This window comes from Nylanderia fulva, unplaced genomic scaffold (assembly GCF_048542155.1).
Source record: "Nylanderia fulva isolate GAGA-0341 unplaced genomic scaffold, ASM4854215v1 Scaffold4, whole genome shotgun sequence".
Classification (NCBI taxonomy): Eukaryota; Metazoa; Arthropoda; class Insecta; order Hymenoptera; family Formicidae; genus Nylanderia; species Nylanderia fulva.
The window spans coordinates 2,784,411-2,805,639 of NW_028190476.1; the positions used below are offsets into that span (position 1 = coordinate 2,784,411).

General features: G+C 36.3%; 2 protein-coding genes and 1 long non-coding RNA gene across 8 annotated transcripts in view; 2 read left to right on the forward strand and 1 right to left on the reverse strand.

The window, feature by feature from the left end:
• Positions 1–18,193, forward strand: Schip1 (Schwannomin interacting protein 1). The gene is given in 13 exon segments (XM_085486022.1): positions 1–71; positions 370–444; positions 1,616–1,869; positions 2,769–2,855; positions 4,585–4,928; positions 5,609–5,974; positions 6,879–6,947; positions 6,949–7,405; positions 8,677–8,774; positions 14,045–14,156; positions 14,484–14,845; positions 15,286–15,497; positions 15,750–18,193. Coding segments are annotated over 12 exon segments (2,577 nt in total). The 5' UTR covers positions 1–71; positions 370–382; the 3' UTR covers positions 15,904–18,193.
• LOC146721881 (uncharacterized) lies at positions 9,678–14,035 on the forward strand. Its single transcript, XR_014925462.1, has 2 exons — positions 9,678–11,718; positions 13,545–14,035. It is a non-coding gene; the product is annotated as an uncharacterized LOC146721881 (long non-coding RNA).
• The window catches only part of ROCK2 (Rho-associated, coiled-coil containing protein kinase 2), a 15,006-nt gene continuing 8,491 nt past the window's right edge, over positions 14,715–21,229 (reverse strand). For 5 of the 6 annotated variants that reach the window (XM_085486021.1, XM_085486018.1, XM_029311693.2 and 2 more), the window contains one exon: positions 14,715–20,552. In XM_085486021.1, the coding sequence (XP_085342147.1) occupies positions 20,465–20,552 (88 nt within the window). In that variant the 3' untranslated portion in view covers positions 14,715–20,464. The remainder of the gene's footprint in view (positions 20,553–21,229) is intronic. The other variant, XR_014925461.1, reaches the window with a different exon arrangement.

Here is a 21,229-nt window from a genome sequence, read left to right on the forward strand (position 1 = left end):
CGGTCGCGCGAGTCGATAAACCGCGGGGTTGAACGCGAGCACCCTTGCGCACGGCTTCAACATGGCGGACGGTGAGTCCCATTCCCTTTTACCCTCGCTAGTCTCGCGAATGCCGGCCGGAGACGGAGAGAGCGTGTCGTGCGATCGATTCGTTCGACTCCGTCGTCCTCGATTGGCAGCTTTTCCTCTCGGACGTTATATCGTTTCGTCATCGGAGGAAGAGATCTCGTTTCCGCGCGTTCTCTCTCTCTCTCTCTCTTTCCTCGGGAGAGAATAATTAGTGCTGGTGGTGCACGCGAGATTTCTTTCCTCTCGGAAAGCTATAGACGCGGTGAATTTAAGCTGGCCGTTCGTTTATTCTTTTTTTAGACGAGGAATCGATATGCGGCTCAGAGAATCCGTCTCGGTCTCGGTGCCGTTGCATCCCGGAGGACTGAACAACAAGTAAGTATTTGGAGGAGAGATGATATATCCTCGGCGCGAGCTTGCAAAACGGGGTTAATTGACGGCCGGGTGATCACGTGCGGAGATAATATCCCTTAATCGAAATCCTGAAGACGAACGTGCCGGTGCGTTTGCGAAAAGTTGCCTCACCATTCCGTTTTCCATTATTACGTAACGTGTTTTGAGTCCTATTTTTTTTTACATTATATGATTTTTAATCGTTTTCATCCTCCTCGTTTCGATATATTTTATTTTTATGAAATTTGGATTCTTTACAATAATTACTTTGATCAGTATTTTCAAATTCGGTGCACTGAATATTCGATTAATTTTAAAACTTAATTTTTTATTTTCTTACATTACATGATTTTTAATTGTTATTATCCTTCTCATCTCAATAGATTTTATTTTTATGAAATTTGTATTCTTTACAACAATTACTTTGATGAGTATTTCAGATTCACCGAATATTCGATTAATTTTAAATTCTAATTTTTTATTTTTTTTTTTTTTTTTTTTTTTTTTTTTTTTACATTACATGATTTTTAATCGTCACCCTCCTCATCTCAATATATTATATTTTTATGAAATTTCTGTTCTTTGCAATAATTACATTAATCGGTATTTCAGATTCAGTACACTGAATTTACATATATTTTCTTGCTAAATTCTGAGAAAATTGCAATTTTCTTTGACAATAAAAAATGCATGCATCAAAAGTGCATCATTAGGAAATTATATGCAGCGATTAATGATTTTAATGAGACGAAGCAAAAAATGATCCACTGAAAATTCTGTAAATTTTCTAAATTTGAGCATTATTTATTATCCTCTCATTTACATCGAGTACATATATCTCTTTTTTTTTGCCTCTTAAAAAAGAGCAACATATACCTATTTCGATCTCCACATCCCGCAATATATACATATATACGTGCGGTATCGCGTAGAGATTGCATATATATCAATTATACTTGGAAAGCTAAACCGCGACAAAGTTTCCCGATCGGTTCCTAGTTACAAGTCGGCGCTAAATATAAATGCCTGAATGTCCGCGGCGGCCTCGTAGGCGTGCTGCCGCCTATACCTCGGCGAGCCGGAGTGTTATACCTAACACGGCAAGGCAGTAGTATCGATCCACCTGGACTCATTTCTCGGTCTCGCTCCGCAGCCAGCTCCGCAGGCACGAGTCGATCGGCGCCGCCGAGATCGGCGGCGATCGCAACGAGAACGCGACCCGGGGGCCGCACGGCGACGAAGCGGACTTCCGCCTGGCCGAGGACACCACCACGTGGTCCTCCCTGGCAATCGCGCGCGACAACGTCCAGCAGAGCAATTCAACGCAGCCCGCCAACAACGTCAACAACAATCTCACCGAGCCGAAAATACAGAGGAACAGCTCCGTCGAGAGCCTCGACTACGAGGGTGAGTGTTAGAATAAACGTGTTATAATAAACGCTATAATAAATAATATATATATATATCGATCTGCAGTGTTGTGCTTGGATGATTTAGCAATTGTCTATGTTGATAAAGATGAGGTGAAGGTGTGTAAATTCAACTTAAGATGAAGATGGTTTTGTTTTAAATATAATTATATGGCGATTCATCTTATTATTTTTAAAATCGCTTATGTATAAACACAATTATTTAAAAAATTTATATTATAAAAGAGATATAAAAATTATAGCCATACCTTTATTTATAAATTTTTATCGCTTACTATGCTTAAGTATTTTTATATGCCATGACTCTGAAGCAATTTGATAAAGATAACACTTTTTTCATTGAGAATGCAGATATAGATATATATTTTTATCATCTATGTAAAGATAAGATGACGTCAAAATTTCATCCAAATGATCATCTATATAATTTTATTTAGATAACAGCAAACACTGTCGATCTAAAATAATAAACAAGTAAAGAACAAGTTAATTGTCCTCTGGATGATTCGCTTGTGCTTTATAAAAATATTTGAGGAATTATTTTTTCACGAGATAGTAGAATATTGACTTTTTGATGGAGCTATTTTTATCTTACGCTCTCAAGAGATATTATTTTCAATTACATTTTGTGTTGAATATTTATACCTTTCATATTTTTCTTCAATTTATCGAATGATTTAAGCATGAAGCAATTTTGATAATGGATACGCATATTGTTGACTCTTATTAATATTTTAACATGCAATTTGATGATATATTAGAAAGATGTAAAAATCTTCTGAAATAAATTCAAAGAAAGAGAATCGATAAAGAGGATCCGGAAAAACGAAAAAAAATGAAATAAACAATATATAAGTAAGAGATCTGTATTGTTAGGCACGATCGAAGAGCAATCCGCCAATGTAAACAACAATCTGACCGAGTCGAGGAGCAGCTCCATCGAGAGCCTCGCCGATTACGAAGGTGAGCTCCCTCGTTCTCAATTATTCCCCTATGATTTAATCATCTTGGAAAGATACATATCAGCTCTTACAATACCATTCAATCACATACAGGGTGTTCCATAGGAAATTGCTCAAACTAATCCAAGCAGTCATTTTTTAATGCATGCATTTATTGAAGAAAAATTATGTTGGAAAGTCTGCGGCTTTTAGTGGATATCAATAAAATGTTTGTATACGAGTTTATTTGATTGAAAAAAGTAGTGAAAAAGTGCTAATAATCACACATGTAAAACTAATGATAAATATTTTCAAAGTGCACTCCAATTAAATTTATACAAAATTCTGTTCTTTTACGAAAACTCGTAAAAAATTTTGTTTAACATGTCATTTTTAATGTTATTGACGATCTTTTTAATAGCTGCTATTAAATCTGACACTGTTGAAAATATTTATCATTAGTTTATGTGATTTTAAGATTATCAGCATTTTTTTAATTACTTTTTATCAATAAAATAAACTGGTATACAAACATTTTATTTATATCCATTAAAAACTGCAGAGTTTCCTCTTTCCAACATAATTTTGATTTTCTCAATAACTGCATGCATTAAAAAATGACAGCTGATTATAGTTTTAGCATTTTCCTATGGGACACCCTGTATAATCCGAAAAACTGTGTATAACGAGAAAAGAGATTGATAAAGTGCATTCGAGATTTCAGAAAGACGAAATGATGAAATATTTAAACGTATTTTTAAATACATTTATTAAAGTGATTGGAGAAATATCGGAATAATAAATGGGACGTACTGAATCGTTATAGGTCCATTAATATAGATCTTCGCGTCCGTTGAACAATGGATTGGCCTACTTTTCAATCATGCTCGTTTTAAGTACCATAGTGTTATACTGATGTCCGAGATTTTATTGAAAAGCAATGGCGTTTGAAGGTTCCGTTGCAAGAGCGCATGTAGCGAACTTCGATATTTTCCACTGAATGCCATTAATAACGCGCGCGTGCATCCTTGACATTAACCATCATCCGTAAAGAACAGGGATTTTTAGTTCTTTAGTTTTAACCAAAGTTCTTCGCAATTAGCTTGATAATTAAATTTGGACACATATATATAATGACTATTACACTTGTCGAAAACTTCGAGTCAATAATTAATTTTAAATCCAAAAATTATCCAAGAAAGCATAATACGAAATCAATCACGAAATCAGGTCAATAAAAATTGTGTCTATAAAATTTGTATAATTAATGTGACGTAATTCTACAATGTCAAGGATGCATAGATAAACATTTAATTTAAAAGAGCTTGAATTTAGAATATAAAATATATGTCGAAAAAATCTATAGAATTTATTATTTATCTACCTGCACAGAAGAATTTATAAAATGAAAAAAGCGCCGCAGCTTTGGGTAATAAAACCAAAGATCATGTATAAAATCAAACATCTTCTAGATCTCATAAAATGCGCGATCTAATGATTTTCTATAGGGCACCGCAAGAACTTTTCCAAGATCAAGAACTGGCAAAAACACTTCCATGTCAGAAGACACTTTCCACTAATCAGTCAATTAATCTGTAACGAATTACTCATACTATACAAATCTAATGAGTTGTAATAGCACCGTGAACGCTTTTTACGAGCGCGCGAGTCAGTCGGTGATGATAATGATGAGTCACGGCGTCCAATTATCCGGCCAATATTGAGACAAGCGCGGCTGCGAAATGTTCCAGGACGTAACTCTTCGCACGAGAATTCGTCGCGCGAACTGACACCGTCCGAGTGGTCCGACTGGTCGGACGAAGGGAATCTACCCGCCGGCTGTCGCGGCATCGTCAACCCCAACTACCCCGGTTTCCAGCATCTGGCGCCTTCCCTGCTGTCGGACACCGATCTGACCGAGGACGAGCACGACAGCTGCTCCGATTATCCGCCTCTCTACAGTGTCCATCGTCGCGACGCGGCACCGGAGAACGGCAACGAGTACAACAACAACGTCGACGACAGCATCAATCATCTCTGCGGACAGCACAACGACCGCAAGATCTTTTACGAGAAACCCAAGTTCAATATACAGGTAATTTTTTTTAACTCATTGTATAATATTATACCTGTAACTTGGAATTCAGTTCACGTCCTAGAGAATCTGTAGATGAAAATTTAATTTTGTACAGGGTGTTTCATGAAATTGCTGAAACTAATCAGCTGTCATTTTTTAATGCAGTTTTTCAAGGATATAAGGAACATATTTGTATAGCAGTTTATTTGATTGATCAAAAGTAATGAAAAAGTGCTAATAATCACATATGTAAATCCTGGAGACACCCTGAAAAAAAAATTGTATAAGTTTTTTAATATGTCTAATAGTATTCTTTCGTCTTCAAGTACTTTAACATTAAATATTTTAAAACTTTGAAAAAAATATGTACGTATATAGCGAAAGAAAAAATGTTGCACGATGAATGCTCGACTTATCTCTACTCATGAAGTCAAGGATGATTGATCCCGTTGGGTCGGCATTAACCGTCAGCAAAGGGGATTCAATCATTTCGGTTCGCGCAATTCTTGTCGCGATGACATTCCCGCGAACTCGTATGAGTAAGCAAATGAAACTTGTCACTGACGAGAAAACCGGACGAGAGCAGCCGGCGCGAGTTATCAACGCGTAAAAATAATCGGGTGTATACTCCTACGAGCGAGTTCTCGCGTGACATCATCATCATCATCATCGCCACTCTTCTCTCTCTCGCGTTCTAGACTGTGACCTCTTTGTACGAGGCGGTGGTGCCGCCTTCGGAAAAGTGCATCAACTACGTGAAGAGCGTGGAGGTGTCCAGGTCCGAGGAGAAGGCACTGTCCCCGGAACCGGAGGAAGTCGTCGTGAACGGCGTCGTCGAGGCGGAGACCCATCTCACGCTCCTGGACGAGCAGGAGGAAGCTCTGGCTGACCAGGTCAACGAGCTCGCTCCTGAATTGTCGCGACCGATCCTCGAGAACAAGCGCGAGAGAGAGATACCAGTCGAGGTCGAGCTGGTGGAGCTCACCACGAGCGTGAATGAGAGTCTGCAGTTTCCCGAGATCGAGGAAATCCTGGATTCCGGGAAGACCAGCGAGATCAGCGAGGTGAGCGAGAATTAACGATATCCTCTGCGATGCATTATTGGGTTTTCTTCCTTTGCGACTTGTTGCTAATTCAGGTGTCCAGCAGACTCGATGAACAAAATTCCCTGACTTTTTAGTATTATTTTTTCCAAATATATCATTTGCATATATCTATATAATAAACCAATTAAATGTTAAATCATGAAATCCTTGAGATATTTTTGTCAACAATAAAAAGGTTCGGAAGTTGAAACAAAAATTTAAATTAGCTTTGTATCTATCAAACACATTGAAATAAAATAACACGACGATGAAAATATAAATGAACGAATCGATTTTTAACAACACAGGAAATTAGCGTGCTGGGAGTCAAGGAAAAGTTTATATTTATTTAATAAAAAATGTCAAATTATTGAAACAAATGTAGAATAATATGTGAAAAAATTCAGATAAATAGTCAAATTTCCTGACCTTTCCCTGACAATTCTAGATTTATAAATTTCCCTGACAATGCCCGGTTTTCCAGATTTCCCTGACCGCTTCGAATGCGGCAACTTTTATATTGCTGACGACAACTAGCAACTTTTTTAAGAATAACATGTTGCTCCCTCCAATGAAGACGCAGCTTTAGAAACGAGTTTTGTAAGATGGGACTAAAAAATTGGCAACAAAAGCAAAATCCCCGAAGAGAGATGACAATTATCTCGATTCCTATTGATGTCTAAATTGATGCTAATTATATTGTTCAGCTAGACAATTAATACTTAATTATCATAAAATATTCATAGACGATATGCAAGATTCCTGTACAATGAATTTGCATGACAATCCCGCTTAATCCTACTTCCTGTCGCCGGGTGTTTCGCGCCCGTCTATGACTCCCATGCACGCTCGATTAAATACGAAAACGATCTCGGGCACGCAGACGGAGGACGTCGCGGTGGAGCACATCGACCTGATACGCGAGGCAAAGGAGTTGCCTCACTTAGACCGGATCCAAAATAGGCAACCGCCAGCCGGGGACGACGACGTCGGCGGGCGGCTCAGCCGACGACGACGAGTCGGGAAGCAACAGCGATTACTCCGAGGGCTTCGCCGAGGAGCGGCCGACCTATACGAAGCTGGAGGAGATCGATCTGCTGTCGAGCATCGGCCGTGACATCGGCGTCGACTTCGAGAAGTACGCCCAGCCGGTGCCAGACGTGGTCGCGATGGAGTCCATCGAGAGCATACGTGGCAATCGCGAGCAATCGCGAGCCACCTCGGCCATCAAGGATCGTATGGAGGACACCAACAAACTGATGGACCGCGAACTCCCGGAGGCCTCCAGCGCGGACGCCCGGAAGAAGGAGAAGATGGCCAAGAATCAGGCCAAGCGCCGCCAGCAGCAGCAGCAGCAACAATCCCAGAGACGTTCCGATAAACGCCGGCCCGACATCGATAATGGATCGGGTAAATACTTTTTTTCCATTATTTCAGCTATTTTTATATTGTTATTGGCTCTTTTTATTAATATTGATTTTTCACGAACTAATGTTCTCTCTGTTATAATTGCTGATTTTTAAATATTAAGGGTTGCCATTTCTTTCCCCAAAATATATTCACTTTTCTGAATCAAAAACGTAATATATATATATTTAAAAAATAAAAAAATAAATATTAAAAACTTGAATATATTTTTTTAGAATATTCTGTATAATGTATATTTTCCTAACGAATGCGCGCAATGTACTTTGCGGCATGTTTTACGGTAATTAACTACAATGTTGTTCACTTAATTGGAAAAATAATTACTATTACATTATCAGCGTATCTGATGAATTCTACATAATTGTTGCATACAGTTATGCAAGTGCCTTGAAAAGGCTATTTTCTTAATAAAGTATTTTGTTTTCGATGCCACAAGTTTATGATTTTCAATATTAAATATCTCGACGGTGTTTAATCTTAAAATAAGAACTCATACTAAAATTAAATTATCTTAAATTTAGCATGATGAAATTTTCTTATCAATTCACATTTTAGATTTTTCTAAATTAAGAAGTACTGTCAACTTAATATCAAATTAAAACATTTCTTAATAAGTATTTTTTTTTTGTTGATGCCATTATGATTTTCAATATTAAACACCTCGACGGTGTTTAATTTTAAAATAAGATCTTATACTAAAATAAAATTATCTTAAATTTAGCGTGATAAAATTTTCTTATCACAATTCACATTTTAGATTTTTCTAAATTAACAAGTACTGTCAACTTAATATCAAATTGAAACATTTCTTAATAAGTATTTTTTTTTGTTGATGCCATTATGATTTTCAATATTAAACACCTCGACGGTGTTTAATTTTAAAATAAGATCTTATACTAAAATAAAATTATCTTAAATTTAGCGTGATAAAATTTTCTTATCAATTCACATTTTAGATTTTTCTAAATTAAGAAGTTCCGTGAATGAATATTAAATCGGGAAGAAATTAACGATGAAAATGATGGCGAGACAGATTTGAGGCGTCCTATGATTTCTATATATATAGATATATACTTTGAAAAAATGGTATTGGTCGAACGAGATAAACCGTAAATTTAAAACCGACCACTCGAGATTACGCGTGCACACGATGCTCCGACACTCCTTGATTTCCGCTCGGTTGTTTCAGTCTGTCATGTGCCTTCCTCTCGCCGCAAAAGGTGCTCACGTTTAGCATTCGCGCACTGTTACAGGCGGCTTTGATGTTTACAACATCGAGACGGCGATGCCGAAGATCGATCTGGACGCGATCGAGTCACATCTCAGAGCTGCTCGCGAGGAGGAACGTCGGGTGAGTAATTAGCGATGTTTTCCTTATGCAAATATAATAAATGTCATTCATAAAGAATGGCTTAGGAATGAAATCCTTAATCTGGAACTCCATGTGTATATTTGTCTACTAATTCACCGTTTTACATATGTCATTCCAAACGCGATTCTATCGATTTCCAATATCTCCCCTGCCTCTCTTTTTTCCTACAGAAATCTAAATTTTCTCGGGTCAATGAAAGGCTTCGGTTCATTCACACATATGCTACTTAACGTACTCGAACATTCTATCTTATACCTATACGGTTACTGCTGGTTCTTCAATGTTTGGCAGAATAAAGCACCAATTCTACGTGTCTTCTAAAGTTTCGCGTCTGCGAAATTGAATGCATTTTTGCGGAGACATCTGTAGTGGGCGGATGATATGTAGGTCGTTGATACGAGAGCAGACGTGTAACGAGATATACAAAGGACCATCTCCATGCAGCTTTCAATATTTTACAGATTTTTATTTTAACAATATTGCCCTCCCCTAACTCAATCTAGGAAAATTTTTTTAATTTATCGAAATAATATGTATTTTTCTAATTTATCGAAATAATATATGAAAAAGAACTTATTAAATATATATGATAAGTTTTTTTTATATTTAATATATATATATATATATATATTTAATATATTATTTTTAAATATATATATTAAAAATAAAAGAGATCCCCTGATTATTTATTAATTTCGACAAGCATATGACGTTTATATCACGCGTGATTGATAAACTCTGACACGCTCGATGATCTCAAGTGACGAAGTGCATGAAAGCACACGATGAAATATAAATAACCAAGCTCTGTCTGCATTCGGCTATATTATATTTTCGATACCTAATGCGAAGGAAAATATGTGCTTTCTCCACGCGTTTTTTTTTTTTTTATTTAATTTTATTATGTTACTATTTTTCTGACAACAAAATTTCGATCTCTGCTCGCTTAAAAATCGAGAGGCTCGTGCACCGAATGCTGAATCGCGCGTAGGTCAGAAGTAACGCATGATCGGTCAACCGAAACGTTTTACGCACGACCCCGAAGATGATTTAACGATCTTTTGTTGCAACGACGCGACGCGATGCAGCTGCAACTTGCATAGCGCATAAAAAGACCATATAGCCGGATAAGATGGTAAAGTGTTCCTGCGCGAAATGAAAAGTGTTTACGCAATAAACCAATAAAGGGTTTTTCAGTGCGGTTTACAACCCTCGACCCTCTCCTTCTCTTACATAGAAAAAAAACATATTTTTTTAATTTAATTTTTTTTGACGTATTATGCTTATAAATTCTTGATGGAAAAAATATTAATAAAAAAGAATGTTTTTTCTTGACAAGAAATTTTTGAAATTGTTTTACTGCCACACTTGATAGGTGTTACTTTAAATGTGATAGTAAAACAATTTTAAACAATTTTTGTAAAGAAGAAACATTGTTTCTTATTAGCAATTTTTTATATCAAGAATTCATAAGTACGTCAAAAAACCTAAAAAATTATTGCTATGTAAGAGAGAAAGGGGATGGAGGATTCTGAACTGCGCTAAAAAACTTTTTTTGGTTGAAAAGTATTGTTTAAGCATTTTTTCTAATATTATCCGGCTATAGCCTTTGAAGCGTTTCTGCGTGTGACAGATCACTCTCTAGACTTTCCAGCATACAATAAGACATATAATACAATTGTGCAAATTGAATGTATAACTTTCTATTTTGTATGTCTCTAATTACCCAGCGAAATGCAACAGTTGCACAATTATTTACGCTGTTTCTGTGAGAAGGAGAATATATATGAGAATACACAGCAGATTGGAACGAGATAAAAATGCCTTCATCAAATATTTAGAAACTAATTTATACACGTTACTTTCTCACGAATCAATATTTAAATAAGATCCCTATTTGTGAACAATGTCTTTTTAATTATATCTTTCAATCCTCGATATTTTTTTGTACGTTTCGCATATTTCTGCTGCAAAATATAGCCTCGCTCTTCTACATAATGTAACTTTTCAACAAAAATGCACTCTTAGTTTCGTATCGTAGCGTCAGTCCGTAGTTTGTCAAGTTATCAGATTACAAAGTTATCGAGTTACCGAGCGCACTATATAACTTTAACGCTACGAATGACAATGGCATACAATGCATAATACAACGTTACACAAATATCGAAATACGATGTAAAATCTAGACAACGATGGACATGTATATCGCGTATCAACTTCCTCGCGTCTGGGAATTTTCCTTCCGAGTGAGATCTCCATATCGAAAACACGAGACTATACATCAAGAATCTGCGCATATCTCGCTATCAGATCGTTCATTCAGTCGTTCGTTCCTGGCCGAGCTATTGTGAACAACTATCCATCGGAAGCGATTCTCTCCGCCCGTTTTCCACAAAGAGATGAAGCGAATTGCATACGAACTCGGAAACGCGGCCGATGCAACATAATGTATGCACCAACACACTCTTACCCAGCACTTTCTCTCTGCGAGAGGCCTTTTCCTAGATGCTAGGCCTCGGCGGACACAGGGCCACCTCCACGACCGCAACCACCACCACCACCATTCAGCATCGAGCACCTCCTTTGCGATCAGCAACCTTAACGAAGGATTTCGCTCGACTCGCTTTGCAGTCCCGTGCGCGCGAGCCAGGAATAAGTCTGGTCCCGTGACTCGTCTTCGGGGTCAGCCGCGACAACCTTGGCTGTCGACACCGATAAGTCCGACTTCTAGATCATCGCGGATCTGGGAGATAGAAAGAAGGTTTCATGAAGGAAAGGACGAAGTAGCACGGGACGTTTGAAGGAAGAGATCTGGAAGAGCGCGATCATGGGCAGCAGCAATAAATCGCGCAAGCATTACAAGAAGGACTCGAGATTCGTCGCCGATCTTTACACGTTCACTTACGACAACGATCTCGATTTTGTAAGGGAAGCGCGAAGGGCGACAGTGCATCTCCGATGTAACTTAGACACAAAGGATTACAAGTGCACCAAGTCTATGAATTCACTCTGTATTTTGCCTGGTTTTTTCGAAGCCTGTTTGCGATAATATTCCTCAAGCGGAAGGAAAACATCTAAGTTACATCGTCATTTCGTCTCGATTCATAGAATTTTTGTGCTTTAGTTTTTATTGAATTTATTTTTTATATTTATATATAAATGCAATTTATCTTTTATATAAATATAAAAATAAGAAAATTGTATTTTATTAAATGAAGCAGTAATATTGATTCAAAACGAAAGGAAATGATTCCGCTCATAATGCTTCAAAAAATGTTATGATAGTCGAGGAGACACACTAAAACTTACTCAAATAATTTACGGATTTAAATACCTCAAAATTAAAAATGATCCAGAGCAATAAGACTTTGCTATGGAAATATTATTTCATCGATATTCTGAGTCATTCAACCATTTTATATTTCACTGGCAACATTACTAGTTTTCACTTGTCATTAGCGGCGAATGATTATTACAACTTGTTTAATTTCGATATTCTAAGAACCGGAAATGTCGTCACATAGATTCTAACGCAAGATATTCAAGTTCTATGAGTCAGAATAAGCGTGGAAACGATTAAAAAAAATTATAATTAACGTTTAAAAAAAAATTGAAACGGATGCGATAGAAATCAAACGGATACGATGGGAAATATCAAAATTGCAGATGCATAAGGAAACGTCATATTGGCCATCGATCTCGCGCGTTTCGTTTGCACGTGACCGATGCACGTGCGGAGGACGAAACAACGGTTACATTATTATTACGTCTGGCTTGGATGCGCTAGATTTAATGATTCGCCCGAGTCAGATCGTATTGTCGTTCCGACAGGAAGGTCGACGAACCACACGATTCGGTACGGTTCCGGACCGACGCAGGCGTGAAAGTGGGTCACAGAACTCGCGGTGTTAATGAACAAACATAGATTTTTAGCGCGGAAGCAAGTTCGATTCCCTGTCGCAATCGCAATTGCCTTGCTCTATTTGTTCAACAAACTGCAATTAAACTCGAGCAGGATGCTGAGTCTTTAGTCACACTTTGCGCGGTAGAAATACCTATAATCGAAATTGCATCCTTACCCATACAGCACAAGATTGCAGCAGTATTGTGGCAACATTTTATTGCAATATTACAACATTGCATAAACATTGTGAAATGTTGCAGCAATCTTGGTAAAATGTCCGCTTTCAGAAATATTGTTCTATAACATTGCAGCAATAATGCAATAAAATATATATGTAATATTACTATTGGATTATTGGAAATGTGCCAAATACATGATCGAACTGAATGTTCTGTACCTAATATTTTTTGCGTGAATTTTATTTTCATAATATTTCTGAAATGTTGCTGCAACGTTGTTTAAAATATATTGCAAATTCATGCCTATATAATATTTCTGCAATATTGCTATGCAATGTACAATATTGCAATGTTGTTGCAATATTGCTGCAAACGTGTGCTGTATGGGTATATGTATACAAAATATAAATATATAATTTAGATTCTTCTTACAAACAATTCTAAATGAATATTATAAACTACTTTTATTTCACATGTTTTTAAAAAGTATTAAGAAATTTAAAAGAAAATACTGTCTTTGACTATCATAACATATGTGTTAGATAATATGCATCTCGAATTTCTGAAAATCTGTCGTCCTTCGCGAGTGGGCAAAATAATGTCGTTATTGTGTCATCGCGTATATTTCGTTATAAAAGTGAAAAGTGTTAATTTGTGTGGCATCAGGATGATGATAAAGAAACTACGGAAACGGATAAACCTTCGGAATCGACTGTAGCAATCGAACAATCGAAAGAAACAAAGGAAAGCGAAAGGGAAGATGTGATTGCACGATTCGACAGGGTTGTACGTGGCGAATTTGATGATAATCTGCAGGTGTGAATTGATTTGTAGAAATTTGCCGAGAACAGGAACGATGTATCGAGAAATATTCAAGTTCATAGTGCTATTATTCATTCATGACAACGTTAATTATAATAATTAGATTTGGTGCCCGTTTTATATTTAAATTATAATATAGATCATCTTTGTATATTTGAATTTTATAATTATCTCCTACATTTTTTTCAAGAATATGCTGTATTAGTCTGCGGTATATAATATATATTCATGTGTGTAAATAAGATGTAAAATTTAATTGTGAAAAGCGATTATCACGGTTCATGATTTCATTTCTGTACAAGATGTAAGACTAATTTACTATTTACTCTTCTTTATGTTTACAGCGACGGAACGATCGCGAAGAAATCAGAAGGAGACTGGCTATGGGGCCTGATGCCGAAGATATGCGCGCCGAACGTGGACGAAAGCCAAGTCTTCAGTCGCGTCTTCAAAGTGGTTCGTACAGCTTTTTCGATGCCATTAAATAAACAATTCAACGAATAAATACACAATTATGCAAATACATAAATTAAAGAAAGATAGTCTATCGTACGAATCATTACGTTATTCATACATCTTATTAAAATTAAAAATTCTTATTCAAATACTGATAATCATTTTTTCAATCAAATAATCCAATTAATTCGCACGCACACAATTAAAATACTAAACAATAATAAATCTTAATTTTATTCAATTCGATCAAACTGGCTTATTACACAGTAAACAATATCTCACAACGTTTCGGCCATCAATACTAAACAACATCATTTTTTTGCGCAGGAATGAACCTCCAGATCTGCTTCATGAACGAGACGTCGTCGCACACCGAGTCCCCGGCTTCGGAAAACGACACGTCTCCTGGATCCACACCTACGTCCCTCGGCTCGAAGCAGCTCGGCGGTTCGAAACAGCCGACGAGGCCGCAAGTGTTGAGTCTTCCGTCTCTGAGACTCGACGCGGGCGCGAACTCGACGCCGCCGGTCGACGAGGCGGACTTTTTCGCGCGGCAGGCCAGATTGCAGACCGAGGCCCGAATGGCCCTGGCGCAGGCCAAAGAAATGGCTCACATGCAGATGGAAGTGGAGAGGCAGAGGCTGAAGCAGAGCCCCATCACCGAGATGGTGCGATGCAGTTTGGAAAAAGTTAGTAAAGAGGCTCCAATTACTATCACAGTAGGAATTTTTTTTTTTTTTTTTAAACGGTCTCCGTTAAAATTTGCGTTAAATTTTAACACATTTATATGTTAACATATTGCTGTTGTGTTAATTGAATTTAAATGTCAAATTAGTAAAACTGAAAAAAGATGTAAAAATAATACAATGTGCATCTATTTTCTTTTTAATTTTACATAATAAATATGTTCTGTTTTATTAGTGACGAGATTTATACTTATTAATTAAATTTCTGTGGACCGTTTGAAACATGTGATATCTGTTAAATTTAACACAAATTTGTCAATTGTAATCATTTAAATAACGAATTTCTCATTAATGAAAATAAATATATATTCGAAAGATTTAAGCTCCGGATTCTGCTTATTTTTAAATGACAATTAATTATTGGATTTTGCATTTTTCCCCAGGTCGGTGTTCAGTTGGGAGAAGATAGACGCAGATTGTCCCGAGTTCTTCTCACGGAATTAAACGTCGCGCAATTGCAAGTAGTGGCGAACGATTTACACGCGAGAATTGCCGCCTTGAACGAAGCGCTCGTCGAGGGACTTTTGAGGAGAGACGATTTGCACATGGAGCAAGATTCGATGCTCGTCGACGTGGAGGATCTCACTCGATACTTGTGAGTGTTTGTACAATATTCTAAAACCTATTATATTCAATTACGAAAACGATATGCCGAGTTCACTAATCTATTTAATTTTTCTTCGATTTTTTTTACCGAAATTACATATTTAGTAAAAAGTATCTGCAAATAAATTAGTAAAATTAATTTTGATTAAAAAAAAAATTATTGAGAAATAATATAAGAAATATGACAAAAATATAAAAAAAATATTACAATAATAACTTTATTTGCGCAAAAAAAACACAGAGGTGCCAAGCAAGAATCATTGAAGAAGAAACAGCAAAGCATGCAGCAGACGGCAAATCGAAACCAACAGTCCACTCCAACTCCAACAAAATTGTCAATGAAACCAAAGTTAACGCACTTGAATCGCGGTCTAGTTGCTCTTGTAAGAAAATAATCTTTCGCTACGAGACTACGCAGTCTCGTCGGAAATTAAACTCCGAAACATCACGAACAACTCTGGAGACGCGAAGAAACGAAAAAGAGAGAAAGCGAAAGAACCTTTTTCAGAAAATGAAAGAAAGAATTGAAACTTTCTTCGCGGCAGACAAGAAAAAAAAATAGATCTCCGTTGAAAAAAGGAAATAGAAAGCTTCTTCGAAAAAGTAAAAAAAAATCTTTTTTTTTTTTTAAGAAACGTAAAAGAAAAAATTCTCCAAACTTGGAGAATAATTGCGTTAGAGAACTCTGAAAGACGTTGTGACGATCAACCTTGATCAACAGTGAAAATCGTTTTCATGATAAAAGGAAAGCAGCACATATCTCTTTCCTCTGAATTTTCAAGAGTTTTTATAGCTTCGTCATTAACCACGTGGAAGTAGAGATTTACATATGTGCGTGTAAGCGAACGAATCCAACGATCCTTCGTCTCTATCTCCTGCTCGTCTGTATTCGCTCGGCCCCTAAACTCTCACATTATGTCCCGCGACATGCATGTGTCTACATCTAATGTATCAATTATTCGCCTTTATAAAATAGCGTATCATTAGCGAAAGCGGATCCCTTCTCTGTTGTACATATAACGAAGATTTATATCATATAACGAAGATTTATATCATATAACGAAGATTTATTGCAATATCGAGATTCCATATGATGTTTGAAGAGCGCTTCGTTCCATTATAAGTCGTTCGCGCGTGCGTTGATATGATGTTAATATTTTGTAAAATCGTATCGATTTAATATTGCGTATAGAAGAGCAAACTTTTAAGCCATTCCTAGCTTCCGATGATTCCACAATTATTCGGACACGTGTATATCCTCGCTTCGGTAGATCTCTAGATCCGCCAATAGAAGCCGTCGGTTATTGATTTTACAAATTCTTGTACGTATGAATTCGTCGTTCTGCCTGACTCGGAATATACAGGATAAATTGGTGAGACGTTAAACCAGTTTTTATCTATCGCGAGCGACGAAGAAAGTTGATGTTGTACTTTCTGAAATAACGCAACGCGTCTGTAAGGGAAAGTGGGAGGTAGATAGATAGGTGGGGACGAAAAGTGCAACGACCGTGGAGAATGAAAGAACGCGTTACATATCCAAATAAATGATCTAGTATGAAAAAAAAGAGATTAGTTCATATCTAGAACAATTAATGAAAAACGTAATCGATTATAGAAATATTTGATCGAATGCGCCGTCGGAGAGTTTACTCGTTTCTACGATATTATACGAAGACAGAGCTTTCTCGAATTTGCTATAAAAAAAAATTATTCATTTTTATATGGATTATTCGATTCGATTATTCTTGCATCATGTGTTATTTTTGCATGTCGATCTCACATGTCGATCTCATTCACACACGCAGGATTTTTCAAATGTAGTCGAAATAAATTTCAACGAATCTAAAAGCTATAGTTAACTTCGTTTCTTATTGTTAGATCCCCGGCTCTTATCCCTCTAGTGTGTTGCGATAGAGATATTATTTATAATATAAAAATATATTTATTTTAATATAGAATAAATACTGTATGTTAAAACGTAAAATTGTATATAGAAATTTGAAAATAATTTCAGTTTTTTAATCACTCTCTCTCTCTCTCTGTGCTTGATTTTTAGATAAATTCGAAAAAAATAAGAACTGCTTCATGCATTTTAATGTGTACCACTTATTATTAAATAAATCTCTGATCCTTGCGTGCGTTACAGGAGAAACAAATTTTTTGGGGCATTTTCGCAAACTGACAATGAGAATTAATATAAATTAGAGCATATTCATTCAATATTTTTTTTAAACTTTTAAATTGTTTAATTAAAATGGGGCAGTTTCATCAAAGGGGAAGACGACATAACGAGTTTATCGTATTTTAATTAACGTATTTAAGGCAATTCAGACCTACTCTCGAATAATGTTGCATTATAAAAATTTATCAATACAGCCATATAAGGGATCTCTGATTAATTTTACGAAACGAGCTCCACTCGCCCACAATTAATCGAGAACGAGGGCAGTTTTAGAGTCATCGATTGTAGCATTATATAAATAAACGAATAAAGAAACGACCGCCATGAAAAAAAAAAATCGCCCCAATTAATGCGATTATCGCAAATGCTCGATCGGTGGTCATAAAATGTATCATCAAAGAGAGAGCCGCATATTATCTACAAAATACTTTTAATCGTAATATTAATTAATAATATACAGATTGTAAATAACTAAACAATAATAAAATATGCTGTAACAAGTTCTTCCTCTTCTTCCTCTTTCTTTCTCTCTCTATTTCGCCCTCCGCGTCATTTTCGCACTCTCTCATTCTTATTCATTCATTCACTCATTCTCTCTCGCTCTTTCTCATTGTCAATTTTCTTCAAGCTTCGCTTTCGTGGAGAACCAAATTAATGAAGAAGGCACGGGGCGTAGTATATCGGATGACATTTTCTTTCTATTTGAATTTTATCTCTCTTTTTCTGTCTTTTTCTTCTTCGTACTTTCACAATTTATTACGACGACGAGAAGCATTGACAGTTTCTTGCTCGCTCTCAACGTTTTATCAAACCAAAAGGATGGATAGGACAGGGGGAAAAAGTGGGAAGAGCACCATTTGATGGACGTCTCGCTGAGTTCTTACAACCAGTCACACCGACAACTTTAGTTAACTAATTCTGGTTAGAGCAATTCTCCTTCCACCATCTAGAAAGTTCCAGCTATATAATCCAAATAAAGAAAAAGAATTTAATTAACCAGAATTTTGCAGCACGTATAACGAACTAATCTTGCTTCCTGTATTTGCTTGACTTGGCTTTGATTATCGATTTTCTACTCCTTTCTAAATCCATTATAGCTATCATAACTTAATTGACTTTATTAATTTATCTCTTTCATGAGAAAAAAGAATGTAAAAACTTCTCCTAGATCTCCGAGACACATTTTTGTTAGAGTTTATCTCTAGAAAAGAGGCAGGGAATTACAATGAAAAGTTTTGCTCAACTCGCTTAATTGCAACTAATGTATATCTATATAGCTCGCATGGGGAAGAAGAATGTTAACCAGAATTAATTGACCGACATCGATGGAAGCGGTTCTCTTGGTTCCGACGAGTCTCGCCACAACGCAAAGTCTCGCGGAAGTATTTTGGAAAGAACACAGGCGGCGATGATGCATTAATAATATTAATAATATTTAACGCGATTCCTAAGACCTTTTTTTTCGTTTCCTTCGTTTCTTCCTATCGCTTTCTCCGATGCCGGGAATGGCCAAGCCGTATGGCACCATGACGAAGCTTCTGAGCTTCTAAATTATGCATGATATTATCTTTATCTCTTTCTCTGCTTCTGTCGGGATACAGCGGACGTCATGTAGCTCGTGTATTTGTAATAAAAAAGTCTTAAAGTACAATCATTATCTCTACTATACAAGCTGGCACTCGTTATCATGTGTACTCATATAGCCCTTACATTAGACGCCACATTTCTGATCAATTTCGCATAAATTGCTTCTTCCTCGCGATGCCAACTCACCAGGATTTCGATAAAAACGTTGATCTCCGGACGCGTATTCAGTTTATTTACACCTTCTTGAAATTAAAGTTCCGTTCAAAAACACACCTCAACTACCAAACGTTAAATAAATCCTCGTTAATACTCACGTTAAAAGCAAAAAGATTCCCGCGCACATCTACATACCGTTCTCAAAGAACATTCAGTGTATATATAAAATAATTCCAAAATACTATATATAATATTATATATATATATATATATATATATATATATATATATATATATATATATATATATAATCCTTTCCAAGCTTCCGAAATTCCGGTTTAAAGCATCGAAAAAACGCCTTAAGCTAAAAAGTCTTCATCACAATTTATCGTTAATCATTATCAAAGGCAGTAAGAAATGTGCGTATACAAAAGTCGAATATAGAGTTTCTCTAATCCAGAAAAATCACCGCAGAAATTCAATCATTCTCTTCTCGAAAGAACGTTTCACAATCTGCCGCGAAATATCACGAACACACCGTACAAAAAGATTATTATTACACGTCGCTCACGATAAAAGATAAGATCCAGCAATTACGAGGAACACACGGCGCGCAATTTCAATTAATTATATTATTGTCCTGGGAGAACACGACAATGGCGCGCAACCCTATGGACATACGGCATCTCCTATCCTCTCTCCATCCTTCTTACATCCGTCGTATTCGTTTATCACCCGGTACACATTGTAGTAACCCTGTTTTCTCCAGCGATATTCGAACTTGAATTTTACTTACCCTAGCTGCAAAAGTCACATTATGATCGCAATCGTTATTTCAAATTATTCTCACATTGATGGATAGGAAATTATTGACAGTCTAACTTCAGTTTCTTGCCAGGTGCGCAGAGAAAATCGCGAGGTTTTCTAGGAGTTCTTTACGATCCTCACTGACATAATCACCGTTAACGCAGAAAATGCGGTAGCAGATCGTGAGCAGAGTCTTTAATGGCCAATACTAGCTTTTTCCAAGATCACTTGCCCATACTAGCGTTTGCTGGCAATGTCGCGGATCGTTGCTGTACCGATAGATATGGCTTCAAAGTCGACCTCGTGGATTCTCTGGAAGAAAAATAGAAACATATGTTATATAAATCTCTTACTTGTATCGTTTGAGCTCAAAACCACAAATAAAAAACATGGCAAAGTCAAAGCTATAAAACGCTTTAAAAGCATGTTAATTCGATAGTATGAAGAGGGTGGCCCATAGAAAATTGTTGAAATTAACCAACTGTCACTTTTTAATATATGAAGTTATTAAGAAAAAAAAAGTTGTGTTGAAAAGAGGAAAGTCTACAGTTTTTAATAGATATAAATAAAATGTTTGTATATCAGTTTATTTTACTGAAAAAAGTAATGAAAATAGTGCTAATAATCACATATGTAAGCTAATGATAAGTATCTTCAAAGTGCACACCATTTGAATTTGTAAAAAATTCTGTTCTTTTACAAAAGCTCGTAAAAACTTTTTCTAACATGTCATTTTTGAAGTTATTGACAATCTTTTTAATAACTGCTATTAAATCTGACACTGTTGAGAATATTGATCATGAGTTTATGTGATTTTATGTGGTTATTAGTAGATCACTTTTTATCAATAAAATAAACTGGTATACAAACATTTTATTTACATTCATTAAAAACTGCAGACTTTCTTCTTTCCAACACAATTGTTGTTTTCTCAATAACTGCATGCATTAAAAAAGAACAGCTAATTAGTTTCAGCAATTTTCTATGGG